Raw genomic sequence first — 22,521 nt, forward strand, 5'->3', positions numbered from 1 at the left:
CTTAATTGTGATGGCTGGGTGGTGCTCGTGGGGGGCAGCCTTTGTACTACAGGGAATGCTTTGGGGATTCTGAGTTCCTGCAGCTGCAGGGGAAGTGGGATAGGGATGGGGATGCTCATCTCATGGAAAAGAATTTGTGTGCAGGATGCTTGGTCTGCTCTTAAAACCTCATTTCATCCTAAAACATGACACTGGGCTGAAACATGTGAGGACTGAGCTCCTCCTGTGATTTATGTAACCTTTCTCCTCCAAATCTGTGTTTAACTCCTCTTTTGTTTCCTGGTAGGTTTTTTTTTTCACTCCCCCAGTGCAGTTGCACACAAGTTCCCTGTTAGGCAGGCAAGGAACAAGTAGATAGGTGTTGGTTTCTCTTAAACTCTGGTGCTTCCATAAAACAGAAATTCTCCAGAAGTGGAGAGAGAGGATGGGATAGATGGGGAGAACTGTATTGTTGTTTTCCCAATGTCCATGCAGGCTGCCAGCAGTGGAGATGAGAGCCTCAGCTCTTTGTCTGAATTGAGGAAATGTTGAAGTTCTCTACCTGCTTTCTGGTGTATTAAATGGGAATATCCATGTTTGTGTTTTCTGAGAAAAAGGTGAAAGCACTGTAAACATCACACTGTCCTTAGTGTTATTTCTTTGCTAGAAATGTGACTTGTGGTATTTAAAAAAAAACCCAAAAACAAATGCTCTTATTGCAGTTCAGTATGGGTTGAGAGATCAAGGATTTTTTTTTCCCAGCTATCTTTCATGTTTTTACCCCATGGATCAGAAGACCGGGGCAAAGTGATGCTGTAAAATAATGTTTAAAGAGTCTGAGCAATGTTTGCTGTTTCGGAGGCACAGACCTCAGATGCTGGAAGCATGCAGAGTTTCCCCTAAAGTATTCAATGTTTGAAAACCATGGAGGGCAAAAGAGCACAAGCACTAGTCAGAAACCTTGCCAAAATAAACTGTCAGATGTGAAGGCAAGTTTTCAGGGACAAAAAAATGAAGATTTGCTGATCTGTTGACTCTGTGTGTGACACACCAAGGGCTCCACACGTTGTGGGGTGATTTGTGCCCAGATCAGCTTCCCAGGCCGTTTCCCCAAACTCTGTGTTCTGCACCCCTTATGAACTCTGCACCCTTTAAGCACCTCTTGCTCCAAGCAGCAAGAGCACCCCGAGCTTTGGGAGGTGAAAAGGGATTTTTGAGTGGAAATAATGCAGTTGCATACATACCCAATATGCTATCTCCTTTAGAGAGAGAGATAGGTAGGTAGACTATATCTACTATATCTATCGCTATAAATATATTAAAATATATACAAATATAAATATACAAATAAATATAAATAAATATATAATTATATATATTTAGATGTAAAATGTATTATATATAATACATTTTTATATATACATTTTAATATATAAATAAATAAATATATATATATTATATATAAAAACAAAAATTATATTTGTTTAAATGGGACACACACAATAATGCCAGAAAACAATTTATAAAAAATGCATAAGCAGAGAGCATTAATTGGTGTGCAGCCTTGAGAAACATGCCGGGAAAAAGAACAGTAGATAGTGTGAGAGTGAAAACTTTTGTGCCCTTGTGCCGGAGGAGCAGCAGTAAGCGCATGAACCTGAATCCCTGTGCCTGTAATGAGCTCAGAGATGCCAGGACAGGATCGCAGGCAGGAGCTGCGGCTCCCCCGCCGTTTGTGTGCCGGTTACCGTGGGCATCGCTCCGGGCTCGCCGCTGTTGGAGCAGCCCCGGAACGCGCTGTGGAGTGACGCGCTTTGGAGGCTCCCCGGGCGGCACGGAGCTCCAGCACCCCGCCTTTCCCCCTCTTCCCCAGACCTGCTGGTTTCCCCCTAGGCCTCCTGGGCGCTGGGAGAGTTGCAGGCAGGAGGAGGTTAAGGAGCGAGGGCGTTGCTGCACGCCTGATGTCATGGAGGCCGGCGGCGGCGGAGTGAGGGGCCCTTTGTTGGCAGCCGAGCCCCAGCAGCGCCCGCCGGCTGCCGCGCACGGCCGGCACCGCTTACTCTGCCCAACTTAGTTGGCTGCGCTTTTTTTTTTTTTTAGTTCTTACTGCTTTTATTCTTTTTTTTTTTTTTTTTCTTTTATTCTTCCCCCACTCCATTCCCCGCCTCCTTTCCTCTCTCTCCCGCCAAAAGAGTTGGGAAGGAGGGAAGATGGCTGGAGTTAACTCCCCGGGAGAGGAGGTGCGGGGCCCCTGCATTTTCCGCCTCTCGGGCTCGCCCTTGTAATGCTTTACGGAGCGCTGGATTTCGTCGAGTTTTCCTGGATATTTTGTTTCAGGCTTCTCCTGGATATGTTGTTTTAGACTTTTTTTAGACTTTTACCGGGATCTTTTTAGACTTTTTTTTGGTTTTTTTTTTTTTTTTTAAAGACTTCTAACGGATAATTCCACATAGAAAAGAAGCTGGAGGAGAGGGAGGGAAGGGAAAACAGAACAGCCGAAGCCAAACTCTAACAAATGAAAATGTTGGAGATTTGCTTGAAATTGGTGGGTTGCAAATCGAAGAAGGGGCTTTCCTCCTCCTCCAGCTGCTACCTGGAAGGTGAGTACCCCGATCCCACCATCCCGGACAGAGTTTTGTCCCTCGTTTTTAAGCTGGGGCCAGGTTTGGGGGATGTTTGGAGCTGGCCACGTTCGGGCTGGGTTTTCCCGAGCCAGGGTGAAGAACCAGCGGTGTCGGACCCAGGTGCCTTTCATTAATGCAGTTACAGAGGGAGCGCGGCTCTACCATTTATGGTTGTAAAATGTCAAGTGATCTTATTGCCGAGCCCATAAACAAATCCCTATCTTCAGGACTCAGATTTATTATTTTTTTTTCCCTGGGGGGGAATCTTCCTTATTTTGGACGTGAAAAAACCTAACGCCATACTCAAGAAAATTTAGATGAGTCCGTCGGTAAAATATTTTCAGCATGTGTTAATACGTAACACATTAGTCAATTTTGGTTATCCCCCTTCTTAGTGTGCTTTCCACAGGCATTCGTTTAACTGAATTTTCCTGCGTGTTTGCTTTTAAAAAGTGATTTTTGAGTCACACCCGTGGTTACTTGCAGACAGCGGGATGTTAAACATATGGAGTCAACTGGTTTGGATGGAAAGCTTGGGCTTTCCAACGGGGGACTTTGGGCTGAGGTCTTGCTTGGTGTGACCTCAAGCAAGATTTTCACCCTGCCGTGGCTTCACACCGTGCCTGGACCAGCCTTGTGGTCCCTCCTTCCCTGCGCTCCCAGGGCTGTGTCCATCCCACAGGCTCCTTCAACTTCTTTTGTGTTGCTGGATGTTGTTTCAGTAAAAATAATCCTCCTGCCAGGAGGACCGTGCTAACTCATCAAATCAGAGGCACGGAAGGCAGCAGCTGATTTCCAGGGGCCTATCGCAAGTCGCTGTTGCTCAACTCTCAAATATTCAGTGCAGAAACGGCCCTTGGAAATTCATAGGTTAGGAATCTCAAAATCTACAAATGGCTGCTGGTGGCAAACTCGCTTGAAGAAGTTTTGGATCGAGAGTCTGTATTTATTGGATTCATTCAGTGACTCTGAGGAATTTTTTCTGTTCTCTAAAATCAAAGAATTTTGTCCAGAGGACTTTTTCTGCTTATTTAAAGTTTCAGAAACCAAATGGTGGGCAGATGCATGAATAATTTTGATGTCTTTATGTGACCGAATTCTTCTGCGATGTTTTAAGTTTACAAAGCGTGTGTCTGTGTTCCCTCTGGTGTTGCTCAGGGTGTGTGTGGAGAAGGAGCCCCAAGCTGTGCTGGGCCTCCTGTCTGTGCTGCTGGATCTTTCAACACAGCCCTGGGAGAGCAGGCAGAGCATCTGGGGCCTCATTTCCCTCTGCAGAAATGAATGCTGAGGGATGATGTTACAAGGGTGTTGCCCTGACTCTTTCTTGCAAGTTTTCTCTTTTGTGTTCCTTACAGCCACTCCCCCCCTCCCCAAATTTGCAATGCAGTTTCATAATAGGATTAGAGCATAGTTTGACTTGGCTGTATGGACAGTGCGAGTTAAGAACGTTGGACACAATTAATATTGGAGTATTTCCACCTCCTGCTTCCCTGAGACTGTGGTTGTATATTTGTATTTTATGATGGAATGGGAAATGCATATTGAAACGACTTTTACTCAATTTCAGAGTAGCTCAGTCTCACTTCTCAGCTCATCATGGGGCAAACCCAAAGCCAGTCTCAGAGCTGATGTTAAAGGTGTACAAATGTGGCAACTGCAACCTCAATGTGGCAGTCAGGACCCTGAACCCCCATAATTGATTGGGGAACTCCTGGAGAGCAGGGTGAGATACTCATCTGAGGAAAAAGAAGTTTAAAAAAATCAGCATTTTCAGTTACACCTTTCTAAAGCTGAGTGTCTTCCTGGGCAGCTTTCTTATAAACATTATTGTGAGGTTGAAATCATTGTTGAGGACTCCTCCAAAAGAGCGGTGGTGGCTTGTCCCAAACTCCTGAATTCCAAGAGCACAAGCGAAATCCATTTGCTTGTGTTGCCCTTAAGAATGTGACAAGTTTTTACATATGGATTTGTTATTTTAAGCTCAGCAGATCATGAGAAGGGGGCAGGGTTGTGTCAAGGGTCAGAAACTCTGGATCATTGCTCCTGGATCCCTGTGAACAGCCTGTGATGGCCAGTCCATTTCCATGCACACCCTTCAGCCTCTGAAAGAAAGAATTAATGAGATGATGGTGATATCATTGGAGCATTTAACTCAGCTGTTATTTTAGTTGTATGAAAAGCTGAAAGTTTCTTTACTGTAATAGATGAGAAACCTTAAACATAACTGCTTAAAGGCTGAAAGTTTCATTAGGTGCTTGGAAAACCAGTTGCAGCCAGGAGGATGGAAGAAATTTTACTTATTTCCTTATTTTTGTATGTATTTATATTCCTTATTTTTGTATGTTAACAGAAATAATTCAGTTCTTGGTTGATGAATAGCATGGGATGTAACAAAGTCAAGTCTATTTGTTGTATTTTCAAACACACTTCTGGAGAATATTGTGCTGAGTTTGGATTTGCTGTGAGGCTGATTTGGTGTCAGGCACGTGTGTAGGTGTACGTGTCCTTTGACCAAGTAATCAGAAATGTGGTTTTCTTTTCACGGTGGTCCCTTCTGAGAGGCTTTTATGCTCTGTTGGTTTGCAGGAACGAGGGTTGTTTGGGGATGCTCTGTGTGTGGTGTGGAGGGCTGGCAGGTGCTGTGGCCCATGGCTGTGTGCTGCTGTGCAAGGGCAGACTGTCCTTCCTGAAAAAAGCTGAAATCTTCTTTTAACTTGATCAAAAATACGCTCAAACTGGTTCTAACAATGACTGAGTTTTCATATTGATGTGTGAGCTGGGCGTTTCTTTGCCCTCGTTTCTGTTCCCACTAGTAAATATTATTTTAAAATGTGACAGATTTGAATTTCTCTCGTCTGCTTTCTCCTGTCTGCCTTTGCCAAAGTGAATAATTCCTCACCCACTTCACACCAAGAAAGGGTAAAGAGTAGAAGGGAAGAGGCACAGCGAGTACTGCTGCCAATCTGATCAGGAAAACAGAATGTGTCCATGTCCCAAATAGGGCTGGAATAGTCTTGCTGCCTTTTTGGGCTTGGCTCTACCACTGAGAGGCAAAAGCCTTGTTTAAAACCTGTCAGTGTTCTCTGTGAAGTTTAGGAAAAAAAAACCATTTTGGGGACAGTAGTAAAATCCTTTTTTCTAACTGAAAAGACTCCTGTTCTGCCAGCTGTCAGACTGACTTTTTTTTCCTAATTTATTTCTTTTAGCATGTCTTGTTACAGCTAGAGTAGACAAGCCTGGGGAGGAGCAGCAGCCTGTACCCATTGCCCTGCTCCTGGAGAGGGATTTTTGTCATGCATTTGGGCACACATTAGGCCAGGCCTAAATTGGCAGCACAGTGACTCGTCTGCCCCAATGTCACTGGGAGAGCAAAATCATCTGCCCCTGCTTGGGAGAGCAAATGCATTAACCTGGAATTGCTGCCTCCCTTCTGTATTTCCTCTCTTCCTTGGCTGTTGTTTGCTCCTCACCTCTTGGCCTCTCATCTGCCACCACTCACTAGAGTTCTTGCTGTTATCCACATTTCTGGCTTTGCAGTGGCTTCTTTGTGGTGTGCTCCTTCCAGTGGTTCTTATTTGTTCAAAAATCTGGTTGATGGTGCTTGCTACAGTTTCCCGTGGGATGTGGTGAGGGAAAGGATTATCATTTCACAGGAAAAGTTGTAACAGGTTTGAGACCTGAGACTGATCATCCACAGACACGTCAGTCCTTCCCTGAGCAGTCTGTGGGGCTGCTTAGTGAAACAGGGAATAGAATAATAAATCTTGATGATTCTTGCTTGGTGCTTTCCCTGCCCCAGGGCTCAGAATCAGGCAGACTTTCCTACTTCTGCTCCTCCAGGAAGGAAACAAAACCAAAAGCTATAAAAGTGAAGTTGTCAGAAATACTGAAGTGTCACTGAAGTTCACTTGAATCTAGTTACTCTTTATTCTTCCTCTCCCAGATATTATTGTCTAAGGTCAGGCAGAACTCAGTGGCAGATTTGGGAGTAAAGTTCAGATTTCTGCCATACCCACTGTTCTACTCCATCCATTTACAGTTGTGATTAGCTGGCTGCAGAAAGATGATGTTTGCCATGTCACTAAGGGGTTATAAATGGAATAAACTCAGTGAATGAGTTCAGGTAGAGCCTACAAGTCTGTGTAAGAGTGAACTTGATGAAAAACCCAGCAAAACAACCCACAAACAAACCAACAAAACAAAAAATGACATTAAAACCCCTGAAATTATGGAATCATCTCTTGGAGGAGTGGCCCAGCTTAGGGGAGTGGGGCTGGCTCAGTTTCTGCACTACTTCTTCTCTGTGTATAAAAACACAATGGTTAAAAAGTGGTATTTATCCTCATGCTGGCTCTAAGAAGGTGGATTTTCCAAATATCAGCCAAGAGCAGGAAAACCATCAATTGCCATTGCTGCAGAAGGGTCTGTGGCCTGGGCTGTGCAGAGGGTCACAGCAGAGACTGAGCCTGATCTCACTGGAGGGATGAGTCTGAAATAAAACACGAGTCCCTCCTTCTTTTTGGAAAGATCTGCTTTACAGGTTCTTTAATTTTATATTTCAATCCATATTCCATCAGGCATAGGAATCTGTGAGGGCCACTAAGGAACAATACTGAGACAGAGAGGCAGCTGCTCCATCATATGTGCTCAGAGTGGGAAACATTTGGAAGTATTAAATCTGCATTGCTATTTATCATCATTTCTTCCAGGGGAAAAGGGGAATGTAGGGAAAGGAGAAGGCTTAGGTGGCATGTGCTGTGCCTCCAAAGAGATTACTTGATGTGTTCTGCACTCCTTGCTCTACAAACCTTGTGGAAAAAATGCCAGCACAGTTTGTAAGCCCACAGGATGTTTGTTTTGTAGGGAGACAGGAGGTCTCCTCCTTCCCTCGGGACTGCCTCGCAGTCAGCTCTGGAGGAGCCAAGTGTAATTCTCTGCTCCTGCCTGTTTGCCAGCCCTTCCCTTGCATTGTGAAGGGAATTTGCTTGCGTTCATCTCGACCAGAATTGTTCATACTCAGAAGTTCTCACACAGCCCCTAACCATGATTCATGGCTTCGTATGAACAGTAATGAGTAGGAGATAGTTACACTTATGAAATCTTTTAGTGTGCAAGCATAAATACCTTCTGGGAAAAAAATTTAGGGAGGAAATGATGATATTCTTATGGCTAATGCCTCAAAATACAAGCTGCTGTTGTCTTATTTCAAAGCTGGCACTGCTTTAATTAAGAGTCATCATTTAGTTGATCTTAGTGGAGAACTGAATTACAGTGCTGCTTTAGGAACACCATCAGGAACCCAGGTGTTATCCAGAGCAGAGTAATAAATTGCAGCCTTGCTGGGATGCAGCACAAGACAAAGTGGATGTGTGGAAGGAAGGACAGCCCAGCGATAACAGATTGAATTACGCTCGCTTCCTGCCCCATCACCGTGCCAGGATGGCCTCCTGTAGGTACAGCAGCCAGGCTGATTTATTAGGAGGAACCTGGCCCACTGAAGATCTCAGCAGAGCTGTAAAATTGTAGCTAAAACCAGCAGTAGGAGGTGAAGGAGCTGTGTGTTGAAAAAGACTCTCAATATGTAGGAGCAGCAATGTCTAATTCCTGCTCTGGAGGACTGGAATGTCTGGGCAGATTTGCTGGAGAATTGCTCAGAGGGATAAACGCTGCTGACAGCCGGCTGGACGTGGCTCCCAGATGGACATGTCCTGTCTGCTTCTCTCGCTTCATGGTTTTGTGTCCTCAGTCTGCTGACAGTCTCCTCTTGGGGCCCAGACCTTTAAAAGTGTGTTTTGTCACGGTCTATCAAGCTTCTGCTACACTCGGGTCACCACAATTCTGCTCTTCCCTTTACGCTCTTCTCTCTGTTGACTCAGGGCCTCATCCTCCCTTTCTGGACACTCTTCAAGCTTCATTCACCACCTTCCCCACCCCAGTTCTTAACTTGGGGTCCCTAACTTCTGGAAAAACCAGCTCCACTCAGCCCAACAGTTGTCTGGCATGTCCCCATTGTGCTCTCCTGCTCAGCACGTTCACACACAGCCAGCACCTCTGTTGGGGTGCCTGTGGCTGCACAGGAGGGAGAGACAGAGGGTGTGAGCATCCCCTGGTTTCACTGGAGACCAGTGTGGTTTTCCACTGTAGCAAATTCTCCTGTGTGTGTGTGTTCAACAGGCCTTGCTCCTGCAGGTCCTTGGTGTTCAGGTGTTGTCACTGAGTCAGTGTCTGTAGGAATGTCCTTGAGCACAGCCAGCCTTCCCCAGCTCTGTACCACACTTGTGGGTGTTGCTGGCACTGGCATGGTGGTGTCTCACAGCTGAACTGAAGCACATACCTTGGCATCCCAGTGCAGTGAGTCAGTCCCAGCCTCACCAGGGCCTGGGCACGAGGGAGGGATTTGTGTGGAGCGCTTGGCTTTGCTCCCACATCCCCATCCCTGCTTGTGCCTGAGCCATCCTCGCTGGGCTGCCATGTGCTGGAGTTGGAGGGGAGCCTGCCTTGGATTTCCTGCCTTCCTGTGGAATTAGTGCCCGTGTGGGAGGCATTTTCCTTCCTAACAGAGTTTATGGTCCATCCCACAGAGCAGTGAGTGCTGGTTTGTCCCATTTTGGGGGAGAGCATCACAGCATTGCTGCTTGCTAAGGATGTGTGTCTGCCCCTTGCAGCTCTGCTGTCTGTCTGTTCCAGGTGTTCAGTGATGGTTTCACCCCTTGGAGTATCTCCCATCACTCTGGTGCCCTGTGTTTGATAAGGGAGCTTAATGGGCTTCAAAGCGTTTTCATGGTAAAATGATTGTAGCTTAATTTCTCAAAGTGGATTTTCTGTTTCTTGTCTCATTGTCGCTCTTGAGGGAAACCCAGGCTATTAAAATATATTCTCCTGCTGGACACAGGAGGAGGAAGCCAGGATATCAAGGTGCTTTAAAATAACCCCCCAACACACTACCACTTTTTCTGACTGTGAAATCATTTAGAAAGTGGAATTATTTAACTGCTCTGATTCACTATGGAAATATATCTCCCTGCAGTTACAGTTTGGCTATGAAAACAGGCCCAGCAGTGTCTGTATTTGCTATTTTGCTCACATAGATCATATACTTTTTCCAACAAATACAGTAGTACTCATGTATATAAATAACCACCCAGAGAGCCTTTACCAGTGGTCACCTGACCAACACATCAAGGATGCCAGATTGTCTTTGGGTGAATAGTGGCCACCTCTACTATTTGCACTTTCACTATCAAAGAAGATATTAGAAAATAATGTGTATTGTTATGATTTGTAGGTTGAATTTTGGGGGGTTGGTGGGATTTTTTTTTTAATAATTTCTCCACTGGGAACATATTTTGGACATGTCCCAGTCCACACTAAACTTCCATGCCTTTTCTGATGTCAATTGCCTCAGTTTTTCACCGGTTTACTGGCACAGCTTATACTCAATTTCCAGGCCAAACAAACAGTAGTGTTAAAGTCATGTTTTGACAGGATTGCATCTGTACAGCCGCACAAAGCTACTGAGTATTGCAGGTGTAAACAGAGTTCTGTGCTCCCAGGTGACCTGACAGTCTAGGAAACACTTGGCATGGAATCTCTGTGTCCTGAGCCCTGTGTGTGCAGAGAGGGGCTCAGCAGGCAGGGGCTGATGCTGTAATGAAGGGCAGTCCCTGGGGCAAGGGGCTGCAGTGACAGTGCCGTGTTTCCTGTCCCCAGAGCCACACTGACGCAGTGCTTTGTGTGCAGCTCTGTGACCTCGCTCAGCAAACTCATCCAGATGGACAATGACCCTTCAAATACAAGAGTTTCACAACTTATTGTCCTGGCTCTGTGCCACTACAGTCAGGCTTGGTGCTGCCAGCACATCTGGGGGTAGCGTGCTAAAGAGTGAGGGGCACAATTATCTGGAACATTTCTGCTCCAAACTCTGCAGTTGTGCCCCAAAGTGAAGGACTTGCAGGAGCAACTGCAGTAAAATTCCCTGGTGTATTGGGACTTGCCTGATACTTACTGAATATTACATGCCTAATGTGCTGCAGGGTATAAAAATCTTTGGAGGTTGGTTTTTATTCACCTGTAAAGCTCAGTTTTCAGGAATTTCTGTCTTTGGAGTTGTCTCAGGGTTCCTAAAAGTGTAGAAGTATGCTCAACACTGCTGTAGTTTGAGAGTGATGGGCAGGAGAGAGGGCAACAAAATATACTGCCTTGTTCTCAAATAAGAAGAGAAATGATTAAAAAAACCGTGAAGACCAGAAAGACCTAACTCCTTCTTAAATACCATGTCTTATACATCTCACCTTGCTTGGCTCCATTTGCTGCACGTTCTAGCCATTTCATTTATAGGATAATTAAGGGATTTACCTTTTAAAGGTCTTGGGTTTGTTTTCAAATCTAACCATTCCAGCAGTTAGGTGTGAGCCAAAGGATTTACAGGCAGCAAACAGCCTACGTGAGCTGCATTTACTGGGGGGATGGAGAAGGGCTTTCCCTTTCCTGCATTTCCTGAGAGGCAGGAGCTGGGGGACAGCTCTGGGACAGGAGTGTCCTGCCCATGTGGCAGGAGATCTGCACTGAGGCACCGTCCATATCTGCCCTCTGACGCACGAGGAGCACACGTGTCATGAAACAATGCAGCTTAGAAAGTCAGAGAGTGTGTGGGTTGGCCAGATGGCTTTTATCAGCCAAAATGAACCTGCTTTTTCCTTTCTCTCCCTCTTTCTCCTGCAGAAGCCCTTCAGAGACCGGTAGTGTCAGACTTTGAGCCGCAGGGTCTGAGCGAAGCAGCTCGCTGGAACTCCAAGGAAAATCTCCTCTCCTGCCCCAGTGAAAATGACCCCCATCTCTTTGTTGCACTGTATGATTTTGTGGCGAGTGGGGACAACACTCTCAGCATAACTAAAGGTAAGGTCACTGGCCAGAATTCCACTGGGAGTGTGGGAGAAGGTGTAGGGAGGAAGGTCGCTGTGAAATAATTAAGTTTTACACCAAACCCTGTGGAATTTTTTTTTACTGTGGGAAATCATCTTAAACAAATACAAATATTTCACAAAGTCATGACCTTTTTAAAGGTTATAACTGTCTTTTTTTTTTATTGCATTGGGCAAGAAACTGTCAAAACTAAATTCTCTGTTAGGATCAAGAATTTGAACTGAGAAATTAAACTAAGCTGATTTTGGAGGCTGGCCTCTTATTTTCACAGTTCTCCAAAACACAGTCCCTGTATGAAAAATGACTGTACAGATATAAAGACCAGAAGGATTGAGAAAGAAAACACTGTATGTACTCCAAGTCACATCTACTTACCTTCCTAATTAAAATTATTTTTTAATTGTTTATCCGCTCCAGTTCTTTCCCAGCTCCAAGAAGCCAGCTCAGTTCAAATAAAATTTGCTGGATTCATTTCTTAAACTCGAGCAGTATTGGAGCTGGTGCAGAACTGCAGGAGAGCCTAAAAATCTGAAGCATGTGACTTTATTTGGCTTGGAGAGCTCCACTCAAGCTTGAAGAGAAACACATGCTCCCTGCTGAGTCAGATACCTATTCTTATAGGAGATTATTTAATGATCTGCTAGGCAGAAAGAACTTATCTTTGTCTTCAACTCCCAGGCTCACCATGTCTAAATCTAATCCCGACTCTCTGCTGGGCTAATTTGCCCCTAAAGAGGCAGCAAGGGCAGAATAGCTCAGTCCTTCATGGGGACAGTGTGTCTGAGTCCCCAGGCCACTCTCAGCCCCTGGCTACCTTAGCAAGCCCAAGGGATATCAGCTCTTTAGTGATTATCAGCTCTCTTAGGATTCCAGCTTTTTGCTTGCTAAGGTGCCCAGGCTAGTTGGGAAGCAGATGTGAGAGAGGAGAAGAAAATGTCCTGAGGTTCCACAGCGATGGTTTTATTGAGGGGTCTGTGAAGGTTTCCAGTGATGGCTCTTCTAAACCAGAATGGGCTAAAACAGCCCCTTTTTATAGGGTATAAACTTGTCCAGTAGTAGGGGTTAAGGGAAAGTGACCTTATGGGGTTACAGAGAGATAAGTTGGGGTCTGAGAGCCATCATGACTTGGCAATTCCCATCTTTGCACCTCAGCCCTCCACGGGGCCCTAGCGAGCTCGGAGCCTGCTACATAAATCCATCTTCTCTTCCCCAAGGTGAAAAGCTCCGTGTGCTGGGCTACAATCACAATGGGGAGTGGTGTGAGGCTCAGACCAAGAACGGGCAGGGCTGGGTGCCCAGCAATTACATCACGCCGGTGAACAGCTTGGAGAAGCACTCGTGGTACCACGGGCCGGTGTCGCGCAACGCCGCCGAGTACCTGCTGAGCAGCGGCATCAACGGCAGCTTCCTGGTGCGGGAGAGCGAGAGCAGCCCCGGGCAGAGATCCATCTCCCTGCGCTACGAGGGCAGGGTCTACCACTACAGGATCAACACTGCCTCCGATGGCAAGGTGAGCTCCAGGCTCTGCAAACCTCGCCGGGGTATTTGGTGGAGCTGTAGCAATGGAACTGAGCAGTTCTGAGTTCTGGTTGCAGGACTCGTGGTCTGTAGTTATTACAGTCAACTGTGAGATTCTGATGTGGCTGGGACAAAACAGTTCTGTTCCTGTAGAATACTACATAATTCAGAACATTTTATCCCTTTCTTTAAGGGAGAAAATAGTAGAGTTAGATCAGAGCAGAATCTAATACATAATTTTATTGACACCTTGAGAATTCTTATCCCTGATGTTCAAAAGATAATCCCTGACTATCAAATTAGAAAAGTCAGTGCCTGTTGCTAATAATCCTGTAAATATTAGGGACAGAATGCTTTCTGAGGTATTCTGCAGTATTTTTAACTACTGTTTTGATTTCTCTACAGTATTTCAGCGTGATCATTGGAGACGGGTAGGCACTTTCACTTTTATATGGGCTTTGTCCCCAGTTCCTTCATTTTTCCCCTAGATTGTTGTGTGCTGTAGCAGTGGTGCAATGCTGTGCTTTGTGGATGCTGCAGAAAAATGTTAGCATAAAAGTGTAGTTTTCCACAGGTTTTTGTTTTGATTTCATGGAAACATTTCCACTGGCATTGGAATTTGGAAAATGTTGTTTTTTAACAAATCTATTTTAAGCAATGTCTCTTTAGATCCTGTGCAGAAGTTGAAGTGTGGGTCTGGAGCATGGCTGCTGAGGCTCTTCTTGCCAGCATCTAATAGATGACAGATTCTGTACCATTAAATTTCCTCAAAAGAAAAAAAACCAAAAGTAATCAAGTATAGTAGCAGCCCACTGTGCCAAATTTTCCTTTGTCCTATGAGACCTTTACTCTTCTTACAGCAAAGGTGACAGCAAAATCTTTAGTATGAAAATACAGGGAACCAGTACCCTGTGTCCTATTTATCAGACTCAGCACTCTAAAACCTTGGATAAGATAACCAGATTTTACTTTTTGTCTGCTTTAACAATTGGGTTGTAATTGAGACAATTCTGACCATGTCATTTAAGGCAGCATATTTCCAACTTATGGCATTTTGATTCTTCCTTCTCCCTCCCATGTAGACGCTCTCTGTGGTCAGCATCAGCTCTGTGAAGTGCTGACATGCAGCATACTTGAAGGACTACATGGCAATCTGGAATATTATTCCTCCTCCTGTCTCTGTAGTGGATATTCCTTCTATTCCCATAGATGCTGGCAGATGAGCAGTGCTCACATGTGAACGTTTTGAACCGAAGGCTCCTTGGGTTGGTGTAAATGAGCATGTGTCCATGAGGAGATAGCACATGTTCTCCATTTGAGCTGTAATAGAGTTTGGCATATGAAGGCTTTCATCCCAGCAGAGCTGTTTTATCCCAGAAAAACAGTTCTGCAGAGCTCCAGTAATCCATTCAGGTCTGTGTTAGCCAGGTTAACCGTTCATTTTCCACAAAGTTGCTTACATTGGTGTTTCTGAGAAAAGGCAAAACAAAGGCTGGAACAACTCACTAAAGCAGATCTGCAGCTCGTGGTGGTTGGAAATACAAAACTGAGCAGCAGCAGTGACCGAGACCTGTGGCTTTTGGGCATTGCAGGATCAAGCACAGAGGTAGCCAGAGTGCTCCTGCTGCTGTGCCAAGTGCCAGCATCCCTGCAGAAGGGGCAGTTTGCCACGGCCATGCATCATGAGCTGCAGTTTGCAGCCTGGCCTGTTAAAGCTCATCGCTTTCAATTTGCGTTAACGAGCCGGGCAGTGAATTGCGACATCTCAGCGGCAGATGTGCTGCTGGGCTGGGGACACTGTGCTCTTCCAGCACCCTGTCCCTGGCTGTCAGAGCTGAGGAGCTGGGAGGAGAAAGAGCCAATATCCCTGTTTATCCCTCTGCAGGATGGAGGCTGCTGGAGCAGGTCCTGCTCTGAGCTGCTCGTGTCGCACTCTATTTATTACCAGCTTTGCAGCAGATCATGGCTGTGCTGGAGGAAAGCTCTTACCTTCACTGCCCTGAGCACCTGGGGCTCTCCCAGCCTGCTGGATCATTAGTCAGCCTGTCCAGGGAATTTAATGTCTCCCAGTGGTGCAGTAAGGATGAATGGCTTTGGTGGGATCATATCCTGTGCCTGACAGAACACGCTCCAGGAGAAAGAGGTATTAGAGGAACATGTGGAGCAGCTGCTGCTCAGCTCACTGCTGTGTCCTGCATTGCAAAGCCTTACCCAGACTGTTTCCTGGGAGAAAATTGAAGGGACTAGAGAGATCAGAGGTTTGTACATCTTCATTTTAGTACAAATTATATTGAATGCATTGGCTGACTTCAAAAAATTCCTCTGGGAATTTTTTTCTTTATTTCCCACTTCTATGGGTCATATTATTTTGGACCACCCTCTAATGTTTGGTTTTGTTGGTTGGGGTTTTTTTAAGGAAGGTATTAAAAGTGACCTTTCTTGATTTGGCTGGCACAGTGCAGCCAGTCATGTGGTGAACCACTTCCGTGGTACAGAGGCCTTGGTTTTCCTGGGTTTGATAGAACTTGAGGGAAAACCTTTTAGTGAGTAACCCAACTGAATAAATAGCCTTGTCCAGCCAGTTCTTCAAATCCTGCTGTCCTCAGCAGGAAAGAAACAGGACTGGGGTCCTGCTTGAGTCTTTTGGATCCTCCATTGGCTGAATTGGATGCAGACTTGAACCTCCATGGATTTTTTTGGTGTGGATGTTCAGTTTTGTCTTCTGAGTGGGGAGTGGGAGTGCCACTGGATTCAGGATGTGCTGAGGTTAGCATGGGCCAGTTTAACCACCTGTACAAAATACCTCAGCCAGGAAAAAAGAGATGTGGTCTGGTGGTAGGAGTGCAGATGAGCAGCCCATTTGTGGAGGCAGAGCCCCTTGAAACAGGACTGGTGTTTATGGTTTGTTTGATACACAAAAATTGACCAAATAGTGTCAACAACATAGCCAGGAAGCAAACTTGAGTCCCTGCAAAGCTCAGATGCTGAGTCTGTCACCTCTGTGAGAGTACAGGTCAGCAGCACCACATGTTTTTTTGTTGGGTGTCATCAGTGAGAGGTTAGAAAAAACCTGCCTACAGAATAAACACATTTACTGATGGATTTTTATCTTAATGTAAATGGAAAACTTCATGGGTGTTAAGGCATCAAGTGTTGTTTTTGTGGCCTGGACAGGGCAATCCTGTTCTGTCCTCATCCTCCTACAGCTTTTCTCTGAAATATTTGGCCATTTATTTAGCTTCTTTCTCCTTCTGTAACAGGATCATACAATCTGTCACACTAAATGCAGATATTTCTAATTTTCATGAGATAGAACTTGTCATAAAACCATGGGGGAGCTTCCTTCTCCGTGCCTCTCTAATACTTCCAAGTAATCCTGGAATTCAGCTTTTTCTACATCCATATTTTTAGATTTTAATTCTCAGTGTAGCATGGGAGCTGCTTATAGCACTGCAAGTCAAGTCGTTCCCAAACAGGCATAGCTTGTTCTAAATTGTGGTTGTACTGGCTAATGCTTGGTCACTCACACCAAGCAGCTGTAACAGCCTCTTAGGTTGCCACTTTTCTGTTCTAAAAACATCTGGTTTTAAGGTGATTGCACCTGTTTGGTCATGAATAGCTTTGTAGGTTTTTGTAGCTTTTTTCATTTGAGGGGGATTTTTTAGCCATAGTGTTGAAATGAGATATCAAAAGAATATCTGATTAATTCTGGTGGAGAGATGTGAACATGCTCCCCAGGAGGGTGCCATTATTTTCCAGTCTTCATTAAAAAGACTAATCAAGTTTGAGGGTGATTTTGTCCCTTCTTGCAAACACTTTTTTCTCTTGCAAACGCAGTTCCCTTTTTTGTTGATGATACTCTTTTATTCCTGGAGCTTCACAGATGGATTTTATTTTTCCATCCAAATATTCTGTCTAGGTGGAAGAAGCAGAATTTTACCCTAAGTCTAGGATTTTTGGATGCCTGGCAGCCCCATCAACTTCCCAGCCTCCTGAAATCCCAAACAGATGGCCAGTGCACATGCAGAAATTGTTGAGTGTACATCCAACATGTCAGAAACATTTGAGAAGTTTGATCATAGCTGTTGGCATGTGATGTGTGCAGTAGGTCTTGCCTGTGGAGTGGACAGGAATTTGGGTGCTGCTCTTCCTGCAAGCTTGTCCCTTGCCAAACCTTGGTCCTTTGTGAGAAATGGAGCTCTTCCATCTTCTGTGTTGTAGGCTAGACTGTGATGCAAAATGCATATTGATACAAAGATTTCTCCCCATCTCCTTCAGGTGTTACCAACACTTTTCAAATAATTCAATTTCTAGCTTTTTTCACCTTGTCTGGCAGAACGCTGGGCTTGAGGTTGAAAACTGGAAACACACAGCTCTGGTGGGAGGGAGTCAGTTGTCTGTTATCTTTAGCAGGATTTTAGGCTTAAAATGGATCTTGTGTATAAATGTTAAGAAGGTAACAAATATGGGTTATCATGCCTCGCAGCAGGTTTTCATTCAGTGGTAATGATTTTCCTTCTGTGCTATTGATCAGTGCCCGTCACAGGAATGGAGCAGAGCAGCTCCTGACTTCGTGCTGAACTTCTGCAGAAGCTCAGGCCTAAAGCAGGGAAAGCTCTGGTTTGCCAATGACACTTGAGGGAGAATTTAGGCAGGTGAAAATGTAATAACTCAAGCAGTAATAGTTGAAACACTGAGGGTGACAGCCCCCATACTCTCCAGGAAAAGTCCCGCTGACCAGCCTTTTGAAAAAAGACATCTCAAGCAACAGCATGCCAGTCTAGTGCTATTTGCAGCTATTTCTGCCCTGTTGTTTTGGCAAAGTGCATGTATTTTCTCCTGAATCCATGCCTTTCCCATGTAAGCATTGGTTGTTCTGGGCTCTGGAGCTGGTTACAGAGCTTGTGGAGCTCACAGTTCCACGGCTCAAGCAGAAACAACACCACCCTTTGCTTTCACAATTTTACAATGCAGCTCCTATGCACGACCTCTCCGAGGAGCATTACCTGAACGAGCTTTTCCCTTCCCCTTTGCTTCCCAGCTCTATGTGTCTTCAGAGAGCCGCTTCAACACGCTGGCAGAGCTGGTGCATCACCACTCCACGGTGGCAGACGGGCTCATCACCACGCTGCACTACCCGGCGCCCAAGCGCAACAAGCCCACCATCTACGGCGTGTCCCCCAACTACGACAAGTGGGAGATCGAGCGCACCGACATCACCATGAAGCACAAGCTGGGGGGAGGCCAGTATGGAGAGGTCTATGAAGGAGTCTGGAAGAAGTACAACCTGACAGTGGCTGTGAAAACTCTCAAGGTAGGACTCGATCTCGGAGCAGTTCCCGTTCAGGCTGGCTGCCTGCCCTCACTTCTAGTTGTATTTGCGTTCCCTGCCTTTGAGTGCTGTAGGCTGTAAACAGAATATTTTTAAAAGAGCTTGATCCTCTTATGGTTTATGTGATACCTATAACACTCGTATCTAAACAAAGGAGGATGTTAGCAGCACAGTTTTGACTGGAGAATGGATGAAACCTTAGAAAAGCAAATAGTGCCACGGTGTCTCGTGTTCAGGGTGTGGTAGAGGTGAGCTGTTCACGGATGAACACACCAGCACAAGCTGGTGTATTAAAGAAAACTGTGGATTGTGAGTCAGTCAACATAAAATTCAAAGGCTGTGCTTCAGGGAGGCTTTACATGTTTTGATTTTCTGTCTTATGTGGCGTCCTTCCCAAAAGACAAGCTCCCTGTGTACCTGAAAGTCTTAAGCAACTGTTCACAGCTGCTTCTTATCAAAAGACACAAGAGGAGGAAAGATGGTATGCAAGCTAAGGTATATTAAAATTCATAAGTGGCTTTAATGAAGAACTGGATAATCAGTTCTGTTTCTGGCTCTGCTCACTGATTTCTGCATCTTGGTTTCCTTGTCTCTTGAAATGCAAATAGTGCTCTGTGAGTTCATAAGGTCATTTCTTAATTCATCTATGTTTATAAAACTGTCTTGAGATCTTCTGGCACCATCTGCATGCATTGCATTTGATTGCTTAATAGGAGTTTATGCAAACTTGACACCATGTTCTCTCTCCTCGAATGGGGACGTGGTTTGGTCTTGCAGAAACAAACAGAACCGAGGGTTTAGTTTGTTTCTTTTGGGTTTTTTGCAATGGAAATTTTGAAGTGGAGGGAACTGTGTAGATGTTTCAGTGTCAGGGGAAGAACTTTTCCTTGATTTGGGGAAAATATTTCTTCCTTGCTCTCCGAGCAGCGGCAGCCTCAATACTTGTGGGTTGCTATGGCTGCAGAAAGTATTTTCGTTTTGGCCTTTTCTGTACTCTGGAGGTTCCTGCTGCTGCTCCCGGCGGGGGAGTCCAAGTGCAGCTTGCACAGGGAGCGAGTGACATCTAGTGTTGTCCCTGCTCGGGCTGCTCGGAGCGCCGCGGTGCAGGTGGGCCGGGCTGGGGCCGGGTTCAGCCCAGCTGCTCACCCTGAGCACAGCTCAGCTCTGCCCCTCAGCACGGCCTGCAGTAACATCTCCCTGCTGCTGGCTGAGTGTGAGCGTTCCTGCTGCTGTCACACTTCCCGTCTTGCTCCAAGCTCAAGTTGTTGATTTCATTCTCATCTCCCTAAAACCCGTCAGCAAAGACGAGCTGCATGTTACCCCATCGAATCTGTTTGTGCAAAGGAGAAACCTTAATACAGACCGTGGCTGTTTCAAATAAATAAATATTTAATGAAACACGACTAAAAGTGGTTCATAATGTAGTATGGAGCAGCGTGTTCCACTGGGGAGTGTAAGAACAACCAGGAAGAGAGTTGAGAAACACTTCAACCTGCAATTATGTACGCTAAAACCATCCTTAAAAGCAAATTTATAATCCACCTTCTTTAAATCCATTAGTCTGCTGCCTGACAGGTGGGATTATAGCTTTCTTCAAAGTTTTGGGAAACATTTTAAAATCACATTTATATCCCAGTTCTACTGGGAAAAACAAGCCTTTTGCAGCTTCTGCCCGAATCTTCAGATGACTCATTTTATTTTCCTTTGAGAGAATGTTTTTCAAAACTTTGTATGATTCTTCTTGCTCCTTCCCCCTCTACCTCAGATATCTCTATAAGAAAGATAAAGGAGAGCGAAGACTAAAAGAGAGAGGAGGAAAAAAGTCCTCCCAGCATCTTTTTGAATAATGATGCTTTATGAACACCCATTTGTTGTTCAGTTTTCTGTCAAGTGTCTAAAGATAGCTCATGGCTGGCACAGAGCTGGAGAAGAAGAGATGGAAGCAGCACAGGCTGTTCCTCAGTGTTTAACTGGAGAGGGCAGGACCGTGTTTTGGTAATGAGATGTTGCCTGTTAAAACCCATCCCTGGCAGCTCTCTGAGTTGCACAGGACGCAGTATTTATCAGGGGCTGTTATAACAGGACACACTCAATTTGTGGTTTTGCCCCCAGATTGGACAGGAGCACAAGGCAGTGGCTGTGGGGACAGGGGGCTCTGTGACCTGCCCTGGCCAAGTGCAGCCAGTTGTGACTCTGTCCATAACTGCCTCTCCTGAGGGCCATTTAATGGCTGAGCTGCTGTGAGCTGGTCAGCTCAGCACATTTCTCACTGCTCACCTCAGCTCTGCTGCCCCTAGGACTGCTGCTGCTTTTTCTTTGTTTTTTTTTTTCCTCTCTCCTTTATTTTTTCCCCAGCAGAGAAGTCTGTGTTTTAAATTAGGCAGCATGTAACCCTGATGTCCCTTAATGCCATGGCATGGCCCTGTGCTGTGCTGGGAAAACGCTGGACAGCCAGAACTGTTTTTATTTCTGCCATGGTTTAGTACAGTAGGAGCTGGAAGCCAGTTTAAGCTTGGTTCTCTCCACAAGATCAGATTTTCAGAGAGGTCATTGCTACAGTGGTTCTCTGTATGTGTCCTTCCTATTAATATGGTCACTGAGAGGTAAGAAATTTCAAACTGTGGAGCAGCTATGCAAAGGACAAACCTTCCAAGGTTTGTGTAGCACGAATAAGACAAAGGCATATTTAGGGTAATTTTGCAACCTGGATTATTAACCCAGTTTCCTTTGCCAAAGAGAACAGTTTAAGGTTCTGCTCACAAGGACCTTTGGACTATTAGTTTTGACAGTGTGTTGAGCAAATCGCAGCTGTCAATCAAGCTAATTGGCAATGAATAGTAAATGATTGAATGGAAGTGTTGGAAAAATGTTCTCAGTGCTAAGTGCAGAGCAGGGAGCTGGCTGGATCTCACAGTGGCAGCCCACTGTTATCGTTCTCACCAGCAGCAGTAAATCCTTTCCAATCCTTCCCTAAAACACTTTGTCCATGTAGCCTGTCAACATTAATCCATCATTGAAAAAAATATGGATATGGAAAGAAACATTGCTTTAGGAATAGATCTGTATTTTTGCACCACTTTGAAATGACCTTCTGGCCATTTGGGGCATATCTCCTTCAGAAAAATAGGTCTTTTGAGCAAGATTGTATCTTCCTTGGTTTTGTGCTGTGCCAAGTGACTTTATGGTGCCCAACAAATTGGTGGTGACACCTCTACCCAGAATGGATACCCAGTCATGGGTCAGGCTCTGGATGCCAGAAATGAATCTGTGAAACCTTGGGTTCTCAGTCACACCAGGGCTGCCATCGGTCATGCCTTCCTGACTGAGAGAGGGAATTTCTTCTTCCTGCCCAGTGAGCACAAGGGCCTGCCTTTCAGCAGCCTCTCAAGCATTTGATTGTGGTGTATCCTTTCTTTTATGTTCGTTCTTGTTCCTTTTCTGTACTTTTTATTTCATGTTATTTATTTTTTTCCTGTTAGGAACAGGCTTATTTTTTCCTTTTCTGCTCCCGAGCGTTCTGTGAGAGACTCCTCACAAAAGGGATATGGATTTTCTCGCCCCAGCTAGCTCAGCTAGTATGAAAATGACAAAAATATGTATTTTTAAAACCATACAAAAAATTAATGTTTGTAACTCCCTGGCCTTGTGTTGTGGCTACAGGGAAAAATTACTGTGTGAGAACTGTGGCGTATGTTGTCAGTTTGCAGTTCTTTTTGTGTCCTCATATAAAAATCTGTTTCTCCTTTGTGTACACTGCCTTTGCCAAAGCTTTGCCATTGTTCTGCAGGAGGATACCATGGAGGTGGAAGAGTTCTTGAAAGAAGCTGCAGTAATGAAGGAGATCAAGCATCCGAACTTGGTGCAATTATTAGGTAAGTGATAAATACCAAGCAGAGGGATTTGAACTAAACCCTTGTGCAGTGATATGGATGTTAAGGAGCAGATAAGCTGCTTACCATAGCAAGGCTTTAAATACAGACACTTATTGTCTGGCAAAATTCACAATTTGTACCACTAATACATGATTTTTAATGATCTCGTCTCCCTAATGTTTAATTTGCCAGAGGCTGAAGCAGAAAATTAAACTCCTCTATTAACCACTTCCAAGCAGAATCCATTCTTTCCACCAGCCCCATTTTTCTGCCT

General features: G+C 45.1%; 1 protein-coding gene across 2 annotated transcripts in view; it reads left to right on the forward strand.

The window, feature by feature from the left end:
- The window catches only part of ABL1 (ABL proto-oncogene 1, non-receptor tyrosine kinase), an 80,097-nt gene that overhangs the window by 42,365 nt on the left and 15,211 nt on the right, over positions 1-22,521 (forward strand). The window contains exons 1-5 of one of the 2 annotated variants that reach the window (XM_074556622.1): positions 2,127-2,579; positions 11,325-11,498; positions 12,740-13,035; positions 18,085-18,357; positions 22,163-22,247. In XM_074556622.1, coding sequence (XP_074412723.1) covers positions 2,495-2,579; positions 11,325-11,498; positions 12,740-13,035; positions 18,085-18,357; positions 22,163-22,247 — 913 coding nt within the window. In that variant the 5' untranslated portion in view covers positions 2,127-2,494. Of the gene's footprint in view, positions 1-2,126; positions 2,580-11,324; positions 11,499-12,739; positions 13,036-18,084; positions 18,358-22,162; positions 22,248-22,521 lie in introns of those variants that run through there. The other variant, XM_005495225.4, reaches the window with a different exon arrangement.

Source organism: Zonotrichia albicollis, chromosome 21 (genome assembly GCF_047830755.1).
Source record: "Zonotrichia albicollis isolate bZonAlb1 chromosome 21, bZonAlb1.hap1, whole genome shotgun sequence".
In the NCBI taxonomy this organism is placed as follows: Eukaryota; Metazoa; Chordata; class Aves; order Passeriformes; family Passerellidae; genus Zonotrichia; species Zonotrichia albicollis.